Source organism: Thamnophis elegans, chromosome 5, assembly GCF_009769535.1.
Source record: "Thamnophis elegans isolate rThaEle1 chromosome 5, rThaEle1.pri, whole genome shotgun sequence".
Classification (NCBI taxonomy): Eukaryota; Metazoa; Chordata; class Lepidosauria; order Squamata; family Colubridae; genus Thamnophis; species Thamnophis elegans.
In genome coordinates this window covers 48,326,247-48,348,631 of record NC_045545.1, presented here as the reverse complement: position 1 = coordinate 48,348,631, position 22,385 = coordinate 48,326,247, and the positions used below count along the sequence as shown (strand labels likewise).

The 22,385-nt window shown below is 36.2% G+C and overlaps 1 protein-coding gene across 1 annotated transcript; it reads left to right on the top strand.

The window, feature by feature from the left end:
* The first annotated feature begins 425 nt into the window (after positions 1–425).
* IP6K3 (inositol hexakisphosphate kinase 3) lies at positions 426–19,989 on the top strand. Its single transcript, XM_032218799.1, has 5 exons — positions 426–624; positions 14,926–15,115; positions 16,408–16,586; positions 17,483–17,658; positions 18,853–19,989. The coding sequence occupies exons 1-5, from the start codon at positions 426–428 to the stop codon at positions 19,303–19,305; spliced, it is 1,197 nt and encodes a 398-aa protein (XP_032074690.1). The 3' UTR covers positions 19,306–19,989.
* The last annotated feature ends 2,396 nt before the right edge of the window (positions 19,990–22,385 follow it).

Here is a 22,385-nt window from a genome sequence, read left to right as displayed (position 1 = left end):
CTGCTATCCATACAATCTAACTAGAATCCATTTTAGTCTTTCATATCTGGAATCCCAGAAAATACCTCACCCTTTCCCCAAATTTAGGAATACATCAACTTAACATGTGCAAAGTTATGGGCCAGAGTACTAGATGTTACATACTGTAACAAGAGCACTGGAGTGGATAAGTGGATGTGTTACAAGAGAAGGAATGATGCCATTTGCTTTTTTTTTTCCCCTCAGCTGTTGAATTTATACTCTGGGGTGCAGAAAAGTTCTGAAAGGATTATTGAACTGCCAAGGGGCATATATGTTTCATCGCTGAGTTTACTTGCTGGCATTAAAACCCCAAGACACCTTCTGATCCTAGTTAGACAGTGGCTCCTCCATTGGAGACCCAGCAACAGCCGACAGAAAAAGACTCCAATATCTCTGGTTACATCATGGTGGTGCAGAGTAATCTGGATATCGGGGAAACCAGGAAAGGAATCCTGCTGGAACCATTCATCCACCAGGTTGGAGGACATATGAGCATGATGAAGTATGATGATTGCACTGTCTGTAAGCCACTGGTCTCTCAGGAGCAATGGTTCTACGAAGCTCTTCCAACAGCAATGAAACAGTTCACTCCTCGTTACAAAGGTAGGGCCAAGACTCAAATTATGAATGCACATGTTTGGAAATAAGGGCCTATAGCTTCCGAATAAATTTAAGATAGGCCATGTTGCCAGGTTAATAGTGAGAGGTTAAGGGCATGAGCTTAAAATGATGCTTATAAAAATATATATCAGAAATACCAGCTCTTCTGCTCTGGTTGCCAGGAAAGAAGTGAAGTTACTAGACCCTGTCACACAGAGAAATGATATGTTGCTCAAAGCCATTAAAAATATACAGGGCAGTTGTTAGCAACTAGTGAAAGGAAAGAATGAAATCTGAGACAGGAACAAGAAAATGATTGTTGTGTCTTTCTTGGTATTTGTAAGGCAAGATGACCTTGTTCTATAAAAGCCTCACTGGAAGCAGTTGTCCTGCCTTGGTTACCAAATATTGTGAATGTCCAGACAGCATTTATCATTTTTTCATATTTCTGTTCTTCACCTTGTTCTTCGAATACCTCACATCTAGAAACACCTTCCAACTTTCAGTGGAACTATGGCTAAGAACCTGCAAATATAAATATGTATGCAGAGAGAAATTGAATAAGTGACAGAGGATGGCACATGCCAATGTTTAGATAATCTGCCTTTCTAATAAGTAAACTTGCAAAGAGTAAGAAAACAGAAGGCTTACAAAATCTACTGTGCGCTTTTTACAATTAGAGATGAAAAGTGACGCTTTTAAATGATGCTGAAAGTGAGGGAGTGAATTACTTTGTTGTTTGAAATGATAGATAATGCCATGGGTTGTGTTGTCCAACTGTCCAGGGAATAATTGCACTACAGTTATTTTAAGATAAGGTTTCATACTGGTGAGTCTCATTAGTTTTGGTAAGGCTGGATTAATAGATTGGCGGCGGGGGGGGGGGAATACTTCAGCGTCTTATTGGTCAGGATACAGATAATGTTGCTTTAATGGTTCAGATGAACAAACACCTGCCAGTTAAAAGCTAGTTGCAGTTGTGATTGCAAACCCAGATGGCTAGAATGCTTTACCGCTTTTATACCATAACTTGGGGAAAGCGGGGTGGTTAAAAACCTTGAATGCTCATCAAAGAAAGGAGAAACAAAAAGATAAAGTTATTTTCCAATACAGAAACAAACAGAAGAAGCCAATTTACTACTAGATCTCCCAAGTCCCCTCATTTAAGCATTTTTTTCATTGATGCTGGAAATCACTGCAGTAATGTTATGTGTTTGTACTGTAAGTTAGTCCATTTGGACTTTATCATATTTTGATTCCATGTAAAGAAGCCATCTGTTCATATTATACCTTCCATAATGAGATGTGGTCTCCTGGACTGAAAATAAAGGAAAAAAGAATCAAACCTAAAGCTGACTAGCAATGGCGGGGAGTATTTTTCCATAGCTTATTATTCATTATAATTTTATTTGTTTTAAATCATGTTATTCGTTATTGTAAAAACTTGGCTGGGAACAACTTAAATTGTAGAAAATCCGTCATTCTGATTTTGATCATTATCCATTCCATATATGAGGGGCACAATGACCTTGGACTGGAACCACCAGTATGTATCTCTTTGATGATGTGGGGTTTTTAGTTGTCCTGGAAAGATAAGCTAATATTCAACGTTTTATAAATAAAAGCATGAGGGGGTGGCAAACAAAAGTATAATAAACTTTAAATTAGTTAAATCAGATGATATTCATCCTTGCCCAATTCCTAGTATGAGAAAGAACACGTGAAATGAAATCCTGGGAGATCAGATACACAATAACTAGCCTAGATATCTTATCTAATTTTGATGCTGATATCTGCTCCAAAGAAGTAGCACCTGCTCCAGGATTTCATAATCTCTTGGCCCAAGTGTCTTTTCATCAGGAATACTGTGGGAAGATCTCTTAGCATGTAGTTATAGGTTCCTTAGAGAAATAATATGATACAAATAACAAAAACAGAATACAAATAAGCTTTAAAACAATAGAAGTTGGGATAAATCCATTGCATCATAATTATTTGAACAACTGTAATGTACCAGTATTATTTATTAAAGTCTATTCATAACTTCATGTTTGAGGAGAATATAGCAATAGAATTGCCAAAATTTAGGATTATCACTATGTTAAGCAGTTCTTCAACATCTCTGACTTATTTGTTACTTCTAGGCCTAAATTTCCTGTCTGAACCTTGTTTCTAATGTCGAAGTAAGATTCAGTTACCAATCTGGTCAGTTTTCACACAGAAAGGTAAAAAAAATGACTTATGTCAGTCTGATGAGCTTTTAGGTTTGTTCTGACCGGGAATCAGAGTTTCTGAAAGATTGCCAATCAGATATTAATATTTTCTATAGAAATACTTTTCATTATATCATTACATTTTGCTGAAACCATACTAGGATGCTGGCTACTATAAAATCTAGAAAACAAAATATAAATAAATACAAACCAGTCAATAAAGCCATAAAACTAAACACAGGTCGCTTGAAATCAACAGCAACATTTTGCATAATTTTGTTAAGTTGAATTCATGCAGACCCAGAATTTGAAACAAGCCCATTTGTGTAAGAGAAAACTTCATTTTGAGATGTAAAAAGAGCTTGCAGTCAATAATTTTCAAAATGGGATAGGGAACAAATACATTGATATGAATTATGTAATAAGAATTATTGCTGCTTCAACCAAAAATATCCCCCCATTCCCTCCAATTTTATATGTATTCAGACTACACATTGCTTCAGTTGTTGTTCATTCTATCCTGGCTGTGAAGCAATGGAAGACGGGCTGACCCAATTAAAGCCCCTTCCACCCCATTTCTTTCTAAGAGGCAAGATTTAAACATAAAATTGTCCCCCTGGGGCTGAGTTGGCACTTTTCCAGCCGAGAGCTATTTTACAAGAATGCCTGCGTTTTAAGAGTTCTTATCTGAGCTCAATAGAATATACAATCACCTCCCACATCTCTTATTTCATTCTTTTACCATTAACATGAAAACATCAAGATGGCTCATTTTCCCTTGAAAAATAATACATACTTTACAGGCGTTGCTTGTATTAAAAAAATAATCTCTCCCTCTCTATAATATTGCAGAAAAAGTTGTGAAATGAAGAAATCTTTTCATAAGTGTTAGCCCGCAAAAGTAGTTGTTCAGGTCTATAGTAGAGTTACCACATTTGGGAACTCTAGATGAGATTCTAGATAGCAACAAAACTCTACAGAAAACTTTTTTTTTTTTTTTTGCTATCATCTATTGATGATCAGAATTTTTGTATCTTAGGTACGATAGGCCTCTATAAAAAGTAGCATTTTTCCCCCATCTTCTTTTGTTGTCCCACTGCTATTTTTGGCTGGCTACTAGTATCCCGAGAAAGTTTTATACCCAAAGTCAGATAAATTCACCCAAGCATGACCTGCAAATTTATTAATCAACAGCTCAGTTTTATGAATCTTTCACAGAAACTGTATATCATGTGAAACGCATTCAAAGGCATCCTTGTAATTACACTCAAAGGTAACTACTTTTTAGTGGGGGGAAAAGGAATAAGATTTTGTAGTTTCAGTACATAGCTTTTACTTTTACCAAGAAAGCATTTCAAGCCTGCAAAAACCATCACAGGAATTCACATAAAGTGTTGCCATTTTAAATAGGTTGAAGGACTTTCACAAAAGTAAATTCTACACAGCAATATCCATCCTGCTGCTTCAAATGGCAAGTTGGAGTGTTAAGTCATAAAGAGGTTTGTTGGGAACTAGAAAGTTTCTTCAGACAGCTGTTTGAAACTAAAAATATGAAACAATGGGTTTTCATAATTTTGCTTCAGATATTCTGCTGTACATGACTGTCATTCAATACCTTTATAATAAAGATCTAGTTTTCCTACAAGCATGGCAATGGAATTCCTAATTCGGAATATTAGAATGAAATACAAATTCCACTGACTAGCCCCCTATAATTTTTAGGACATGCTACCCCCAAAAAACCCTTCATCTGGTATCAGCATATCTTTAGACATTACCTTTGAAAAAATCTGAACACCTTCCTAGAAAACTAAAGGTCAGTCTGAGCGTCAGTAGAAATAGCTGTATATTTTTGGCATGGATTCACCAGTGGCATTATGGAGTTACATATTTTTATAGAGTTGCATATATTTATAACTCCTGGAGGTTTTGAGGTACTGTAGTTTAAGAGCCATTATGTAATGATATCACTTTATAAAATGTTACCCAGCTACTACCAATTAACTCTACCACAAGCTAGCACTATTTCAGAAGGCTACTTTCAGATAAAACCGTGTTTTTATTCATTTCAGTACAAATTAGACAATCTTGAAACAAATGCCTTCCTTTGGGCAACATCTTCTCTCCCAAAATTACTTGTCTAGTTTAGAGCTCATTATGAGATTCGACTTATTTTCAACTAGGTTTTGTTCAGGTTTACATTGCACATGTCAGTAAATAAATGTGCCTATTTATTTAAAAATACACATCCAGGAACAGAACTATAGAGACTCAAACAAAACAGCTTCTAAGAATTGCCAAGATGTTTCTAACCTGATATCTTCTGCAAATATTCTCCTCTGCCTGCCATTGCCATGTACAAAGCCAAACAGGTTTGAGCCCTGCAGAAATAAATCTGCTGAAACTATGTTGCATATGTTGATGGATTCTATAGTGATATATATCTGTTCTGATCTAGGCTTCCTCAAAAAGCACGAAGCAGATTCCTGGTCCCAACAAAACCCCTTTTATTAAATGAATGTGAATTTCTCTCATTCACATTCAGCAAAGGCCTGAATGTAAACAGTTTTTCAAAGGTAAAGTTATGACCACAGACATTATCTAGCTTGGAAAGCTGCTATGTAAATATTTTCCAAATGCAGTGCTGTGCAAGGAAAGACTTGGCACAGAGTCTCTGAGATTCACGGACAGATCTTCACACTCCTGAAATGAACTAATGAATGAACGAACGAATTGTTTCCTGCAAAAGCCCGCTCCTCTTTTATTTCATAAGGGAGGGGCCATTCACCAGCTACCTGTGGTTTTACTCCCAAGTCGACCCTGATTTCTTAGCTGTTCTTTTCTTCTGCCAGCTCTGCGCATGTGCACACCAGTTCCAGCTGTTCCTCTGCCTCACTGCTGTTTAGCTCCGAAGGCAGCTGAGAACTGCCAGACAGCCTTTACTCCATCTCTGCCTCTGATGCAGAGCCTCGTCTGAGCCTTCCCCGGCCTCCAGGACTGGCCCATGTTCCTCCTCAACCTCCTCACTGTCCGACTCTGTGGCAGGCCACAACAATATCATTCATATTGATGCGATGAGAGCCTTGGCTATTTATGCTGCAACAGGCTAATTGGAATCTGGTACATTGTTTCATTTGCAAGGTTTTTTCAACTCTCATTTTACCTAAATGGCTTTCTCTACAGTGCCCACAGTATCTTCCAAATTTGGATCATGATGTCAGGATTTTTCTCCCCATTTTTGCTGTTATCCCTAGGATTTTCATATAGAAAGCTGAAGGTTCTTTAAGGGCAATAGGCCACCTGGCCTATGTTTTTGCTCTTTTCTCTTCTGTGAAAGGAAGGAAGACAGGAAGATGCATATTTGGCAGGCAACCATCTTCAAGTGCACCTAAAATGTGGGGAAAGCAAAAACTTGAAGGTGGCCAAGAGTTTTACCAGTCTGCAATTGTCCCCCAGTGATTCCAATTGGCTTTGTGGGAGCACTGGACACAATCCTAGTAGGAGATGTTATGGTCATTTGGAATAAGTGGCAGTTACACAATGTATCCACGCTTCCAATGACAGGGCCCATTAACTGAATGATAAGTCTTTCAAATTAATATATGCTAATTGCATCCTTTAGTTATCTTGTCATTTCGTGAGTCACATGCACTACACAAAAGGACAGGCTATATTATAAGCTAATAAGTATAATCTTTATTGTCATTGTACTTAAATACAACAAAATCGGTTAATAGAAAGGATAGGCCATGGCCTATTGAAAAAATACAATTACTTAACCAAAATTCCTAGTTTACTAGACACAGTTACTAAGCTTTCCCAAGATGCTATTTAAAATCCAACTACCAATATATTATGGCTTATCACAGTGCAGAAACTTCACCATTCTGATTCTATGGTCTCTCTTCATTAGATTGATGACCAGTCCTGCAGTATTCAAAAACTTGTAACTTTGCAACATTTTACATTTTACTTGGTTCTACTGTTGTGGATTTTGAATTTTTCCCATCAGCCAACAGTAGCGTGAGCTCTTTCTCCAAACAATTTGGAAGCCTGTACAACAAAGAAAGATCCACTTGTTTAGTTCTTTTCTACTCAGTTACCACCCTTTGGGTCAAGAAAAATTATGCAGGAAATGGTCTTATGTGTCCCTCACCTATTAAAGTAAAGGTTCCCCTCACACATATGTGCTAGTCGTTCCTGACCCTAGGGGGCAGTGCTCAACTCCTTTTCAAAACCAAAGAGCCAGTGCTGCCCAAAGATGTCTCCGTGGTCATGTGACCAACGTGATTAAATGCCAAAGGAACACGGAACACTGTTATCGTCCCACCGAAGTGGTTCCTATTTTTTCTACTTGCATTTTTACATGCTTTTGAACTGCTAGATTGACAGAAGCTGGGACAAGTAATGGGAGCTCACTACGTTATGCGGTGCTAGGGATTCGAACCATTGAACTGCCGACCTTTCCAATCGACAAGCTCAGCATCTTAGCCACTGAGCCACCGTGTCCCTCTTTCCTCACCTATTAGAGACCTCCAAATGTTTCTTTTCAAAACAAGCAATTGTTTTATCTCAAGGAACATACAAAGAATCCATTGTTTTAGGCTAATCCTTTTATATTAGTGGCATTCTGGGTTTTTTCTGGTTTATAGTTGATCGATAAAATGATCCTCTTTAAAAAAAAAAAAAACAGCCAGCATTTATTGCAGCCTTAAGACTCTCAGTCTGACTTGGTTCTTCTGAGCTCTTCCTGTACTTGTCATTCTATTCCAGCTCATAAATTAGGGTTATTTTTAAATTGTTTTGCTTTAGCTATGAAATGTGCCTCTCTACCTGACAATTCAAGATTGAATCTGTCCATATTTTTAGGTAATGCACAAAAATAGACAGCTTGAGTCAGAATGGCTTTCTCCTGTCCCTTTGGGTACATGGAGCAAGCATTTTTAGGCACTAAGAGGGAGCTGATTCAGCAAGCCTGATATAAAGAGGAGGAATATATGAAAAGCTCTACTTTGGTGTCATATGATCCCAAAGACTAAGGGGATTAAATCTGACAGTGAAATTGATACATTATCACACCAAAGCTTTCTGATACACACAAACCCCTTGTTTCACATATTTCTTCTTCATTTTTACACATTCAGGACTGCAATATAGATGCCAGGTGTTGGATGAGATATAGATATATCTTTCAGATATACTCTTGTATTTTCCCCGGTCTTATTTAAACAGATGGAAAAAGGAACAGCATCCAGATTTTCCAGTAGGTGAGAACAGGTGTTTAGAACATCTTGAGACCTCTGAGCTAAGAAAATGTAATGAATGTTAAATACAGGCAAAACAAGGTTAATAAAGTAAGAAAATGCTGCTATGCAGCAACTTTTTTGCTATACAATTTTAAGTGAATTTTGGATATATTCCTTGGAGTCCTCTGGTATAAATTATTTTTAAAAATGGACTACAAAAATACAATTTCTTGTCAATTGTCAATAAGAATGTCAATTGTTTATGCTGAATTTTGGAATGAAAATATTTCATATTCCATCACAATATCTACATTTAGTATCTGTGGGTATATTTAGTTTTCAGATTATCTTACCAACTGCTATTGATTCTAAAGTTATCCCCTTACCTCTGTCCCTTGAAAAGTTTGAGTTACAGATCTTAGCAATCTCCATATTGTGAGCAGGTTATCTATCTGTGTGTGTGTGTGTGTCTGTGTGTGTGTGTGTATGCATGCATGCATACATACATACATACATATATACACATAACATATATATGTATATATATACCTGCTCACAATATATATAAAGGTATAGCTTGACATTAAAAATAGTCAGTTGACAACTTTGCTTTGCCCTGACTTCCCATCTAAATCTTAAAATTATTCAGATATTGCTTCGGGTAGCTCATGTTACTGAGGGAAGGGAGCTGCCTATAAAAGAGCAGTGCTATGTAAGACTCTCATTAGGGGCAGCTGAGAGGAAGTAGAGCTAGAATTGGAAATGCTATGCTTACTAAGTAGAATCTGTAATATCCTTGAGAAGATGGCCCACTATCACTGATGTGTCATCAAAAGGTCAAAGATGCCTTATCCACCAGCTATGCTCAAAAGTAATCTGTCATTTGAGACTATGAGCTGCAACTGTGTCCCCGCCAGGCTTTATTGGGAATGGCATAAATATGTCAAAGGCTGTCTGACACCTCAGCCTTGTGAGCCCCATTTAAGTCAACAGGAGAAGCATGGCTGAAATATAGAATTACAGAGCACTGTTTATTACATGGAATAAATACTAAGGTATTGTTGTTGTTGTTTTCAAAATTAGATTTGCCTTGTCATGATGTAGAATTAGTCCTGTGCCTTTTGAAAGTAGGAAAAGACTGAAAAACTGTGATTTCTCCCACCCGTTCCTTAGCCATTTCCCCCTTCCAATCTTGTAGTCATTTTGCTTTTTAGCAGCTTGGATGAAAGGATTGATAGAAGAATCAGTGGGAGAAGCCATAGTTTCTTTGTCTACCACAGCAGGTGATTTTAACAGTACAGAATAAATCTGTAGCAGACCTAAATTGAATGTAAAGATCTAAGGCTTACCTAGACACACAGCCCCAAATTCTCTGCTGCAACAGTGTTTGCAAGCTTCTGGCACTATCCAACTGGGAGAGAAATGGTGTTTTTTTTTTCCAAAACTTTCGGACTGTGAACATTAAGATTAATTTCTTTGCCTACTGAACCCCTGGGATATATAATGGTACCTACTTGTCCCATTCTCACTGTGGGTATTTATCTCATTTTGAAATGGCAGCAATTTTATGTCTAAAAAAGCCATTAAGCCCAAATCCACACTTACTGATACAATGTTACATAATTGAAACAGACTTGGAGGGTAGCTACTTATTTAACTATGATTTTGCTCAACTGTGGTTTGTTAGTTAAGTCATTTTTGGCTGGGTAGCACATATATTATACATCCAGTTTTGGTCATCACAATATAAAAAAGATATTGAGACTCCAGAAAGAATGCAGAGAAGGGCAACAAAGCTGATTAAGGGGACTGGAGGCTAAAACATATGAACAACGGTTGCAGGGATTGGATATGTCTAAGTTTAATTAAAATAAGGAGCAAGGGTGATATGATAGCAGTGTTCCAATATCTAAGGGGCTGCCACAAAAAAGAGGGAGTCAAGCTATTCTGCAAAGAACCTGAATGCAGAACAAGAAGTAATGGATAGAAATTAATCAAGAAGAGAACCAACCTAGAAAGAAGGAGAAATTTTCTAACATCTATGGAACAATTTGCCTCCAGAAATCGAGAGTGCTTCAACATTGGAAATTTTTAAGAAGAGATTGGACAACCATTTGTCTGAAATAATATAGGGTTTCCTGCTTGAGCAGGGAGTTGAACTGGGAGACCTCCGAGGTCCCTTCCAACTCTGTTATTCTGTTATTATACTCATCAATAAGGTTTTCAAGACCACCATGGGTTAATTCATTCAATAACTAATCCAAAATCAAATGTGCATTTTGTAACAAAACATACTGTTTGAAGTCAGAGTATATAGACCACTTTGTGTTCAAGGCAAGTGTCAGAAAAATTATTATTCTGTGAAGTTCTTGGTGCTTTTTAAGATTTTCTTGCAGACATTTCATTACCTAACTAGGTAATGAAGATACTGATAATGATTACCTAGCTGGATAATGAAGCATCAGTAAAATAACAACCAATTCCAGAGAGCATTGAAGCTCAGAGTTACTATATTTTTTTCTATTAGATTTTTATCCTTTCTGTTTCTGAAGATCAGACATCAGAACAGGCCTCTAATGGTTCCAGTGGCACAATAGAGAAATATCAAAATGCTTGCAGGGAAGGGGAAAAATAACAAGTTCAAAAGGAGCAAGTCTTACTATTCTCTCAATTTTATCTCCTCCCATGGACACTGCTGAAAAAGATCCTGAAGTTTTTCAGAAATAAAAAAAATGTAAAAACCTCTTAGTTGTGTGAAGGATGTAATGAGCTAATGAGGACATGGCATACTCACTAGCTGTAGAATGCCAACCATCTTTGGGGAAAGAAAAAGGAAAAAATGCATAGAAGAAAGATGGAACTGAGTACTCTTATGAGTGCCTGGTTGATTGATCAACAACTCTTGTGCTATCATATGGGTAAACAAAAATAAAGGTGTCACTAACCACAGCCATCGGCAATACCTAGGTTTCACCAATAGGGGTCACCACCTGTTTGGTATAAAGAGGAGACCTAGAAGTGAATACAGTATTAATTTCTCTCTTTTGAACTTGTCTGCATTTTGTAGATGGGTGCTTTGATGGAACTTTTAACAAGCCAAGCATTATTGAATAAAGATTTAAAAATACAATTTTAAGAACATGCTATGGTTTTAAAGTTTCTGCAATATTCTTTTCACTACAAAAATAAATTAATGCACTTCTAATTTCAATCAGAAGGATAAAATATTTGGCATTATTCTATTAGAAATTCTAGGAAGCTATTGCTTTATACGCAAAGTAATAATTTGATCTGTACAAGTAGTTTGACCTCTTCCATCACCCCCTGTTGGCTTTTGTTTGTTAATTTTGTTTCATCTATAGACAAAGAATATAGTTTTTGAATATAATATAATTTTTGAATATAATTTTCATTTCAGGCCCTGAGATACAAATATCCTTCTTTATTAATATAATTTTTGCTTGCACTATTACTATATGGAGTTTGGAGAGCCAGTTTGGTGTAATGGTTAAGGTGCTGGCCTAGAAACTAGGACACTGTGAGTTCTAGTTCTGCCTTAAGCATAAAAAACAGCTGGGTGACTTTCGGCCAATCACTCACAACTCAATTCATTTCATAGGGAAAATAGGAGGAGGAAGGAGTATTTATGTATGTTTGCTGCCTTGAGTTATTTATAAAGGCAAGATAACAATTTAATAAATAATAGAGTTGTAAGAATAAACAAAAACGTGGATGCTCTGTTTAAGGTAAAAACATATACCATATCCATATGTCAGAGTAAAGATTATGTATTCCACAGTATAACAGTGGAATAAAATAACTTTTAGAAGTTTTCTTGGTCAATATTACCAGTGAAACAACTACTTAATTTGCAATTACTTCCCACGGAAACAGTATTGAGGATAATACAAGTCCTTTATCCATTACTTCTGAGCTTTCAGCATTTGAAAAATTATACAAACATATGAGAGGACTATTCTAATTTGATTATGTCATGTTTGTTCCTGTTTGGAAGAACTTCTAACATATTTCAACAACAAGTTCTACTTTCTTAGTAACTGGCAGCTCCCACTTTTGCTTTCCATGGTGTATTATTTTAGGGCAAGGCAGATTACTCAAATGTCACATATGTGGCAATGTGAAAAAGAGCTTGTTCTATTTTAGAACAAGCAAAGCAGCACCCTAGATAACTAAAGGAAAGGTTAAGACTAGATAATATGGCTATCCTACTTTTTAATCCCAAATTACATTGCGATGAAATCAAATCAAGTAATCATCTTCTTTGCCTGATTTGGATTTTATTTGATTTCCAAAGATGATTATCTCATCTGGGGAAATTAAAGGCACTTCATGTTCTCTTACTACTCAATAGTGAAGCTCAAGGGAAAGACTGTGTATAATAGTAAATCTGAACCTTCCAATCAGATAGCTTCAGAATTCCCATGGAATGGGCACTGGAATTAATTTGAAATGCATGAATAGGGTGCTGAATAGGATAGTCATAACTTGTCTTTTACAGAGATCAGTCCTGGAATTAGACCTATGTAGACGAAGTTTGGTTTAATTTTAAAGAATTCTGAAATTTCCAGTCAACAGAACCATGTTTACCCCAAAATAAGATCTAAATAAGCCCTAACATGATTTTTCAGGATGCTTGTAATATAAGCTACCCCAAAAATAAACCCCATTGAAGATTGTCAACCAGACGGACACGTTTACCATATTTCCCCAAAAATAAGAACTAACTGAAAAATAAGCCATAATATATCTTTTGGAGAAAAAAAATATTTCTAAATATCTATCTCTTTATTTATCATCTATCTACCTACCTACCTATCAATCATCTATCTGTCTATCTTAACCTTAACCTGTGAAGACTTTATAGTTAATTTCTGACATCTCTTTTAGTGCTGTGAAGATGACTATCAGAATAGAGACAAAGTTTTCTTGCCAAGATTTCTCTAGATTCCTCTCCTTACACAAATTGGAGGACATGGAATCATACTGAAATGGAAAAAAATTGGAAGGAAAGAAAGACGGGGTTATTCCAGTTGACTGTGTAATTTAACTTATATCCTTATTCTCTACTTTAGGGGGCAATTTGACACACCCAACATTCTGATACAGGGATTAGGCTTTTGGAGTATATAATTTGCTTGCCAACCTCCTGTAACTCAGGATCTTGAGCACACAGCAAGAATTTTGGATCAATATGAACACGGAGAGCAGAGATTGATTATCCCCCATCCATAGTTGACATCTCTACATACTTTAAAGAAATGGCAGCACACCAAAATAACATATATCTGTCAGCCCTTCAGGATAACCTAGATCAGGAAAAAGACTCTACATAAAATACTGGGGACACTATTTTACTGATATAGGCTATAATAATTGAATCTTGAAATCCTGTCATTATTTCTTCTTCTCTACCTCTTATATCAAAGAGAATCAAGGCAAAACAGTCTTGAGTTTCTTTCTCGTATTTCCTTGTTTTCCTGGGCCAAGTTAATGTTTTCCTAATAGTTGCTACAGGAGATGAAGCAGGAGAACTAATTATCAATTTCTGTATCCAATGATTTCTTAACTAATACTTCTTCACACGCTAAACAATGCCTGTATATAGACATCATCATATGGAGTACATAACATTAAGTGACCATACTATTTTTAAAGCTACTATTGTTGAGTTGAGGTATAGCAACTCAATTATAGCATTAAAAATATCATCAGGTGCTGACTGTAGACAAACTACTCATGGGTAAATGCTAAGCTAAGGAAGAAGAACAAAACCAACAAGGCTAAAACATGTGAAGAACGATTGCAGAAACTGGGCATGGCTAGTCTAGTGAAAAGAAGGACTAGGGGTAACATGATAGCAGTGTTCCAATATTTGAGGGGCTGCCACAAAGAAGAGAGGGTCAACCTATTCTTCAAAGCACCTGAAGGACAAGCAGCAATGGATGGAAACTAATCAAGGAGAATCTTTCTAACAATGAGAACCATTAACCAGTGGAATGGCTTGCCTTCAGAAGTTGTGGGAGCTCCGTCCATGAAGGTTTTTAAGTAGAGACTGGACAGCCATTTATCTGAAATGGTATGAGGTCTCCTGCTTGAATGGAGGGTTGGACTGGAGGACTTCCAGTGCCTCTTCCAACTCTTTGTTATTCTTTCTACAATCATGTTTTAATACTGTGAAAAAGAAGAGTAGAATCAGTAGATGGACTCAGTTATAATGGCAATGTGTGCATTTTTGAAAGACCTGTAGGACCAGGTTAGGGACAAATTGTGATAGAAAAAACTATGGGGTCACTAGAAGCTGATCCTGACTTGATGGTTTTTAATCAATGTTTTCTTCAAGGTCATCTCTGTACTGCTCTATAAAGTCTCATATAAACATGCTTTGGAATAAATGTCGAGCAAATAAAAAGAGTTCAGCTGTGATCTGATCAAAGGTTACATAATGCAGCATCTTGTTTCCACAAAGGCCCACAAGAATTTGATGGAAGGCTTGAGGACTGAAGCATTGTCTTAATTGCACTCCCTAGAAATGTGTACACATTTTTAATACTTGTCATTGCTTACCTTTCTTTCTATGTATGTTTCTTTTCTTTTAAAATCATTGAATATTATAATCATCACTGCATTCTGTGGCAAGTTTAACTGCAGTTTAACTTTGTATGAAGAACTACAGTTTATTTTATTTGCTTTGAATATGGAGGTTCTTAAATTAGCAATGAACATGTTAAATTAGAAAAAGAAATCTAGGATTGTATCAGATTTTATGTATATGAATTTACATATCAATTCTCCCACATTGATGCAATTTATTTTTCCACTTAAAGGTGTAATATCTGTATATCTCAAGAAGGACAGCATGGGGAACCTGAATTTTGTAGCCTGTCCACACACAGATCATCACAATTTCTTGGATAACACCTCAAAGGAGTGTTCAATGACAATATGGCAGAAACTCAACCAAGCAAAAACCGTCAAATGGAATCAAAGTCCATTAACAAATGTCATTGAAAGCAGGTGAGCAGTACAAAAAGCCAGAAATGCAATACAAAAGAAGAAAACTTAATTTTCTGGTTTCCATCCAGTAAATTGCTAACATAAATCCCACATTTATGTATGGGCCTTGCCCCACAAATGAGTTCTAGGATTATCCAATGATTTTGACTTGCCAGAAAACTGTACTAGCATGAATATTTTTAAATGAACTGTTAGGTTTATATTGTACCTATTCCTTCATTGCCAATCACAATCCTGCTTGCATTGCCTCTATTTCCAGCCCAGATACTGTACTTGATTTCCATCTAAGATAATAGATGACAAAGTCAAACAGATTTTATACACCTTGAGGCTGCCCTTGGACAGAATAAGCTGCTTAACTTCACCAATGTAGTAATTGAGGAAGATAATCTATTTAATCTTTTATTGGCAGGAGGGAGGGAAGAGGCACTTTAAACTCATGCACGCTTTTCTTTTAGATAAAAGTGGACTGTCTGAATTATTTGCACAATTTGGGGGATTTATTCTCAATTAAAATGTTGGTTCATTGTGCTATTCTTAAACTATAAAATAAAATTTTCCTTTATTCGTTAATCAGAAAACTTCTTGCTGGTCATGACTAACTGATAACTGTGTGCATTGCCTATATGTAAATAGGTCTACAATTTTTAACACCGGGTAGGTTACAATCCTTGAGGAACACGGTGGCTCAGTGGCTAGGATGCTGAGCTTGTCAATCAGAAAGGTCGGCAGTTCCAGTAATGGAGTGAGCTCCCGTTACTTGTCCAGGCTTCTGCCAACCTAGCAGTTCAAAAGCATGTAAAAATGCAAGTAGAAAAATAGGGACCACTTTGGTGGGAAGGTAACTTTGTCCCTTCGGCATTTAGTCATGCCTGCCACATGACCACGGACATCTTCGGACAGCGCTGGCTCTTGGGCTTTGAAACAGAGATAAGCACCGCTCCCTAGAATTGGGAACGACTAGCACATATGTGCAAGGGGAATCTTTAGCTAGGTTACAATCCTTACCATTCTGTCTCACAATAAAGGTTGCAGTTCAGTGCCCACATTCTTAAGAATAAGTCAGACTGAACTCAATAAGGCTTACTTCTAAACAGTGTACCAAATGACTCTGTCAGGCTGCAGTCTGAATTGTGAACTTGCAGAACCCTACTTCTGACTGCATGGGCTTAATACTATGTCTAAAATCCTGCTGAGATTACAAGGGTTTAGAAATACATAGATATGCTGAGATGTATGGTAGTAATTTTTTCCTTCCAGACAATAAGCTAATCAGATTCCTTTGTGTCTAGCTGCCATGGGAACACACGACTGCAGACAGATCTTCAGCACCACCAAGATGTATCATCACTTATGGAGGATGCCAATGGGAACCAAGAGGCAAATAACAGCTTTAATCCATGGGGACTGCACTGTCACAAACAGCATCTGAATCGCATGTCTTCCAAGTATAAGGAGAATAAACCTCACCGTATCTTTTTTCCTGAATTAGCTGAACATTACAGTACACATGTATAATTGATAATTTGTACTTTTTAAAGGCTGCTAGTACTGTTATAGGTACAAACATAGAAGAGACAGTTTATCAAAAGTTTAAGTGCAATAGGTTAATGACAAAAAGGACATTTTAAGTCTAAATTACACATTGATTATGTTGGTAAACATGTATTTCAGTGGGACCAAGATTGCAGCAATGTACACACTAAACTTGATGAAACTCTCAAATATTTTGATCTGGATTTGTCTATAATAGGAAAAATGCAGATTTTAATTTATTTAGCATTTAACAATTATCAGAAAGGCAGCTATGTATCTCTGGTATAGTAATAATTAACAGTGTTAATCTTCTTTATACATCCTATTTGCCATAACCTATTTAGTAAACATTTGCAGGAAACCATATTTGCATCCCATATATTTTTGAGTTTCACTGTTTATACTTGATGTGTAACACCTCAGTTTTGTATAATCCAGATTATAAGAATATTTAAAATATTTCATTTCCACTAAAATGTTATATAGAGACACAAACAAAATTTTGAATTTGTGCTGAAAGTCTTTTCAGATATAATTTTTAAAAAAGACTACACATGTAGAAATTGTATTCAAGGAACCATGATACGCACATCTTAGTAGTATGTGAAAGCTCAACCTTGTAATTAAAACTATCCTTTAACATATGTACATTGATTGTTGATCGCTCTAAGAAGAAATATTATATTGACCTTCACTAGGGACAGAAAATGATGGACACATTTCTCATGATAAATGAGCTGAAATGGAAACAAGAAGCTAAGCACAGAAACTAATGGAAAACTGCAAAGTAAACCTAAGTAAAATGCTGATTTCCTTAACTAGTACATCCAGAATTTCTGTTGCTAGAAAATGTTGTATCCAAATATAAATACCCATGCATTCTGGACTTAAAAATGGGAACCAGGCAGCATGGTGATGATGCATCAGAGGAGAAGAAAGCACGGCAAATAAAGAAATGTGAACAGAGTACATCAGCCTCCCTTGGAGTCCGTATTTGTGGCATGCAGGTGAGCAGAAATCTTTTTTGAAAATTACACGTGTTACCATGAAAGAGTGCCATGAATTTAGTGATTATAAATAAACAAGAGGTGATAAATAAATTAAATTCAAATATGATTTTCCATCCAAGCATCTCTGTGTTAGCCTCAGTCTGTGCTTAGAAAGACATGGTATATCTGAAATGCTTATTGATCGGTGATAATTACAGTTTTCCAAAAAATTAATTTGCAAAAGTTATGTATGCACTTCTGAAATCTTTTGGGGAAAAGATTGGTCATGTTGAAAATCAATGAAAACCCCATCACAGTGCAGCTAATACTAATCAAATAGCAATCACAACAAAATGTCACCTCTTATCTAAGTTAAGCAAGTGTATGGAGACAAAAATATGCCATGGCTATGGTCCATTATTCAGATGAGGAATGCCCATTTATTTAAATGCACCTGGATTATTTTTACACCCTGAAGAAAGCTAAGCAGCAGCTTCTTTGCCACTAAAAATAAGGATAATTCATAGAAAGCAAATACACTAGAGCTGCAGATTTTATTTTAGGTTTTGATCCTCCTACTAACTACTTTAATAGAGAGAGACACTTTAGCAGATGATCTAAGTCAAAGACAATCATCTACTAAATAAATTCTTCCTTAGTGGGAGAACACAAAGCTGTCCTGTGGCTTAGAATAATTGCAGCTGTGTAATCATCAAAGCAGTCATTTCTGTCAGTGTGGCAACTGAAAGCAGATTTCAGAACTGGATTGCCTGAGTGTACATTTATTTTGCCATCAAGAGCTATTAAATTAAATCCTTTGACATATACATTTTTAAAAAGATGATACAGTAGGTCTGAATATTGCTGGGTAACATGGAAACCAGTAATTAGGTCAGCCCAAGTACGTCTTTGGTTTACTGAAAGAATGCACTAAAGAGACTTTGAAAAGAAAGATACTATACAAATATAATAAATAATGTTAAAATGAATGCAAAGCCTTGATCTCAGATTGTACTTTCTCAGCACTTCAGTTCCCTGTATGCAAGACATTGTAGTCCTGCCTTGCAGTGATAAAGATAAATATAATAAGCTTCTAATGCACACATTCAAAATGTACTATTGAAGCTTTCAGAAGGAGTACATAAAATCACATAACAAATTACAATCTGCAAAACAGATGGCTAATATAGATTGTTATTGTTTTTAATTCAGGTTTACCAGGCAGATACCATCCAATATAATTGCAAGGATAAGTACTATGGACGAAAACTTTCACCAGATGGCTTCAAGCAAGCCCTTTGCCAGTTCCTTCACAATGGGAATCATTTTAGAACAGACCTCGTGGAACCAATTTTATTTCAGCTGAATACTCTGCTATCTGTCATCAAAAACCAAAATTCTTACCGGTTCTTCTCTAGCTCACTTCTCATAAACTATGAGGGACTGGAGAAAACAATGCCTTCAGACAATGACCCTCAGGGACACTATCAAAACCTAGTCTGCTCTGCTTCACATGGGAATAGCCATCCTAAAGTTGATGTTCGCATGATAGACTTTGCTCATGCAACTTACAAAGACTTGAGATATGAAGGACCAGATCATGGTTATATTTTTGGTCTAGAAAACTTAATTAAAATTTTCCAGAGTATATCTATGGGAGAATGACAATTACGGAATTAAAGACTCATGATTTGAAATAGCAGAACCTGTACATTGGGCTATAACAGTAGGAAGCCGTCCAGCTACTACAGCAATAAAAAGGGCAGTTTGTTAAGGAAAGCTCATACTAATATGCCACTATAGTTTGAGCAGAAATCCTCATAATTGTGAACATTGGATGATTTTCTTTTCTAATTCTACTGTTGCCTATTCGTGTCATTTGTGAAAAAGAATACTTGAAAAGAACTCAAAGAGTTAAGGATTTTTTTAATGAAGAGCCAATCAGATTTGTGGGGTGAGCAAGGACCAAACAACTATGAAACTCATGAAAAGAGTTATGAAGCTAGGCTGGCAGGTCCTTAAAACAATTCAGCTTAATTCATCCAATTTGATGGGTTAAAAAGGACAATCACTTTTGAACAAGCTTAGCTACTAAACAGCAGTACTTTAAAAACCTTAAATTAACTCCTTGTTCCTTTGTATTCCATGCTAGTGTCTATGCCAAAGTATTTTCCAAAGGGTAAGTAGAATCAGAGCCACAATCAAAAGCAGAGGATTCCAGATATTCTCAGAGAAATAATGTAAGGTATTGATGGAAGAATAAGAACTTGTTACAGAGAGGGCACAAAATCTGGAAAAAGCAGTTATGGAGAGATTCATACCTTGATATTTCAGGCCAGAGTTACACTGCAGAGGAGTTAAGACAATTTTGAAACATAGGTGTACCGATATCATTATGGGCCCAATAATGATAGACATTTTATATCAACATTTCTATGCATGCATGTATGTATTTTTCTTGCATGTGGGTAACCATTACAATAAACTTCACAAAATGTTTACAGGAGTTTGGAGTATACTACTGGTAAATAAAGAATACTGCTCCCATGTCATATGGAAAATACGCTGAGTGTTGTAAATACAAAGTATAGATTTAGAAACATGCAGGCAAGATGGAATGTGAAACTGTAAATAAAGTATATGGGCCTTACAACATATTGACTGTGTCTATATTTCCTTATGTTATTTCTCACAGATCTGTCAATATTTACATAATTCCTAGTTTAAATACCAGATCTCCAGGGAAATCTTTTTGCTATTTACATGTTTTTTTAATGTGGCTTGTGAATAACCAAAAATTGTGTGACAGGCAGATTAAATCATTAGGCCAAGTACATATTCCACTTAGCCTGCTGCCCAGCTTCAGGAAATTACTAGAAATTATTCATAATCTTGAATACTGTTAATATGCAACTGACATCGCAAAATCCAAAGCAATTCCACATAGACATTCATAGGCTTCGGGTGCAAAAGGATTTGTCTTCATTTGAGCTGCCTGTCAAACTCAAACTCTTGTTGTGTCAAATATTTATAAAATAATAATTTGACATTAAGAAAGCAATTTATGCGTATGTTCATTTTCTGCAACAATCTAGATTATAGCTGTTACAACTCCTAATGCAGACTATAAGATATTGAGCTAGTTCTTCTGAATTAAGCACATTGATATATATTTGATGGAACATCCTTCAACATTTAAGTGAATGTATAAATAAAAGTTGCAATTGTATCCTACTTCCAGGGAGGATGCCATATAAAGTTCAGTGGGATTTATTACAGCACAGAATTGTAGATAACTGTGCTATAAAACATCAAGGCTGTAAAAGCTTAACTTTGCAGGAAGTTCCTCTAAGCAATTTTAGGGAAATGGCATTAAACTCCTCTTTTTGTCTGAGTAAATATGCATAGAATGGAACAACCCAGATACCTCCTAAATTTCCTGGGTCAATTCAATGAGCATTATAACTAGATAAATGCTTAAATTATGTTGTATAAGGATTGAATAAAAATATTGCCATGCTAAAATTACATCTTACAAATCTTTCCTTCCCCTTAAATTGTCTCTTTCAGAGTTACTGGTCAAGTCTGAGCACTGGGGAATTATACTAGAAAACATAGTGCCCTGAAAAAGCATCTGCCTAACTATATATCAAGCATCTGCCAGCGATGCCACCACAAATAGAATGACATAAATAGTGTTATGCACCTGCCTTTTGCTCTCAGCAATTAGAAGTTTCGGGGGTGCCCACACCTATGAAGGATTCTGTTCCTTTGTAAATACATCACTAGGACCAAATGGAGATGGTACTAACACAGATGGTGCAGAGATGGAATTAACAAATTCTGGATTTTCTTTGGATTTTTCACAATTCTCCAATTTTGCTCATTTTTAGCACCTATCCACATACATCTCTGTCCTTTCCTCAGCTTAAACCACTCTGCCCCACGAAAGATGAGACATCCATTGAAGCAATTTGACAGCAGAACAATACTTTTTTTTTTTTTTTGCTGTCCAAGAAAATAAATTTGGACATATTTTAAGGAGAAAGATAGCCCTCCATTCACCTACCTTGAATGGCGGGGGCTGCGGGGTCATGCTTTAGCTAATCCATTTGAAACCAATTGGATTTGTATGGCTTGAATCGGTTTGTTACAGAATCAGTTAGATGTTTTGACTGGATTAGGCATTTTATCCACCTATCGAGTCCTTCTCAAGATCTAGCCTAGGCAGATGCCGTTTGATGATTTGAAGACATTCACTAAACAACTGTGTTACTAACTTAAATGACTGCAATGATCACTTAACTATAGCAAGAAAGGTCGGAAATGGGACAAAACTCACTTAACAAATGTCTCAACAGCAGAAATTTTGTGTTCAATTGTGGTCGTAAATTGAAGACTACCTATAGCAAGTCCCGAGTTACAGCAGCGTTTCTTTTTTTTTTAAATAAATATTTTTTATTTTTAAAAACAAAACAACACATACAAAAAACTTTCCTCAATTTCGTCAAGCATGTCTTTTGGTTACAAGCTTTTGTGCATCAGTTTTTACAATTAGAAATAAGATCACTGGTTGTCCATCAAACATAACTAAATACATCACTATCATTGAGCATTATGTGTTCAGGCTACCATTAATATTCCTTCATTTCTAACAAACGTTATTTCCTTAATTCCTTAATTATACAGCAGCGTTTCTGAACTTCAAAGTGGCTGAGGAATTCTGGGAGTTGGAGTCCACATAA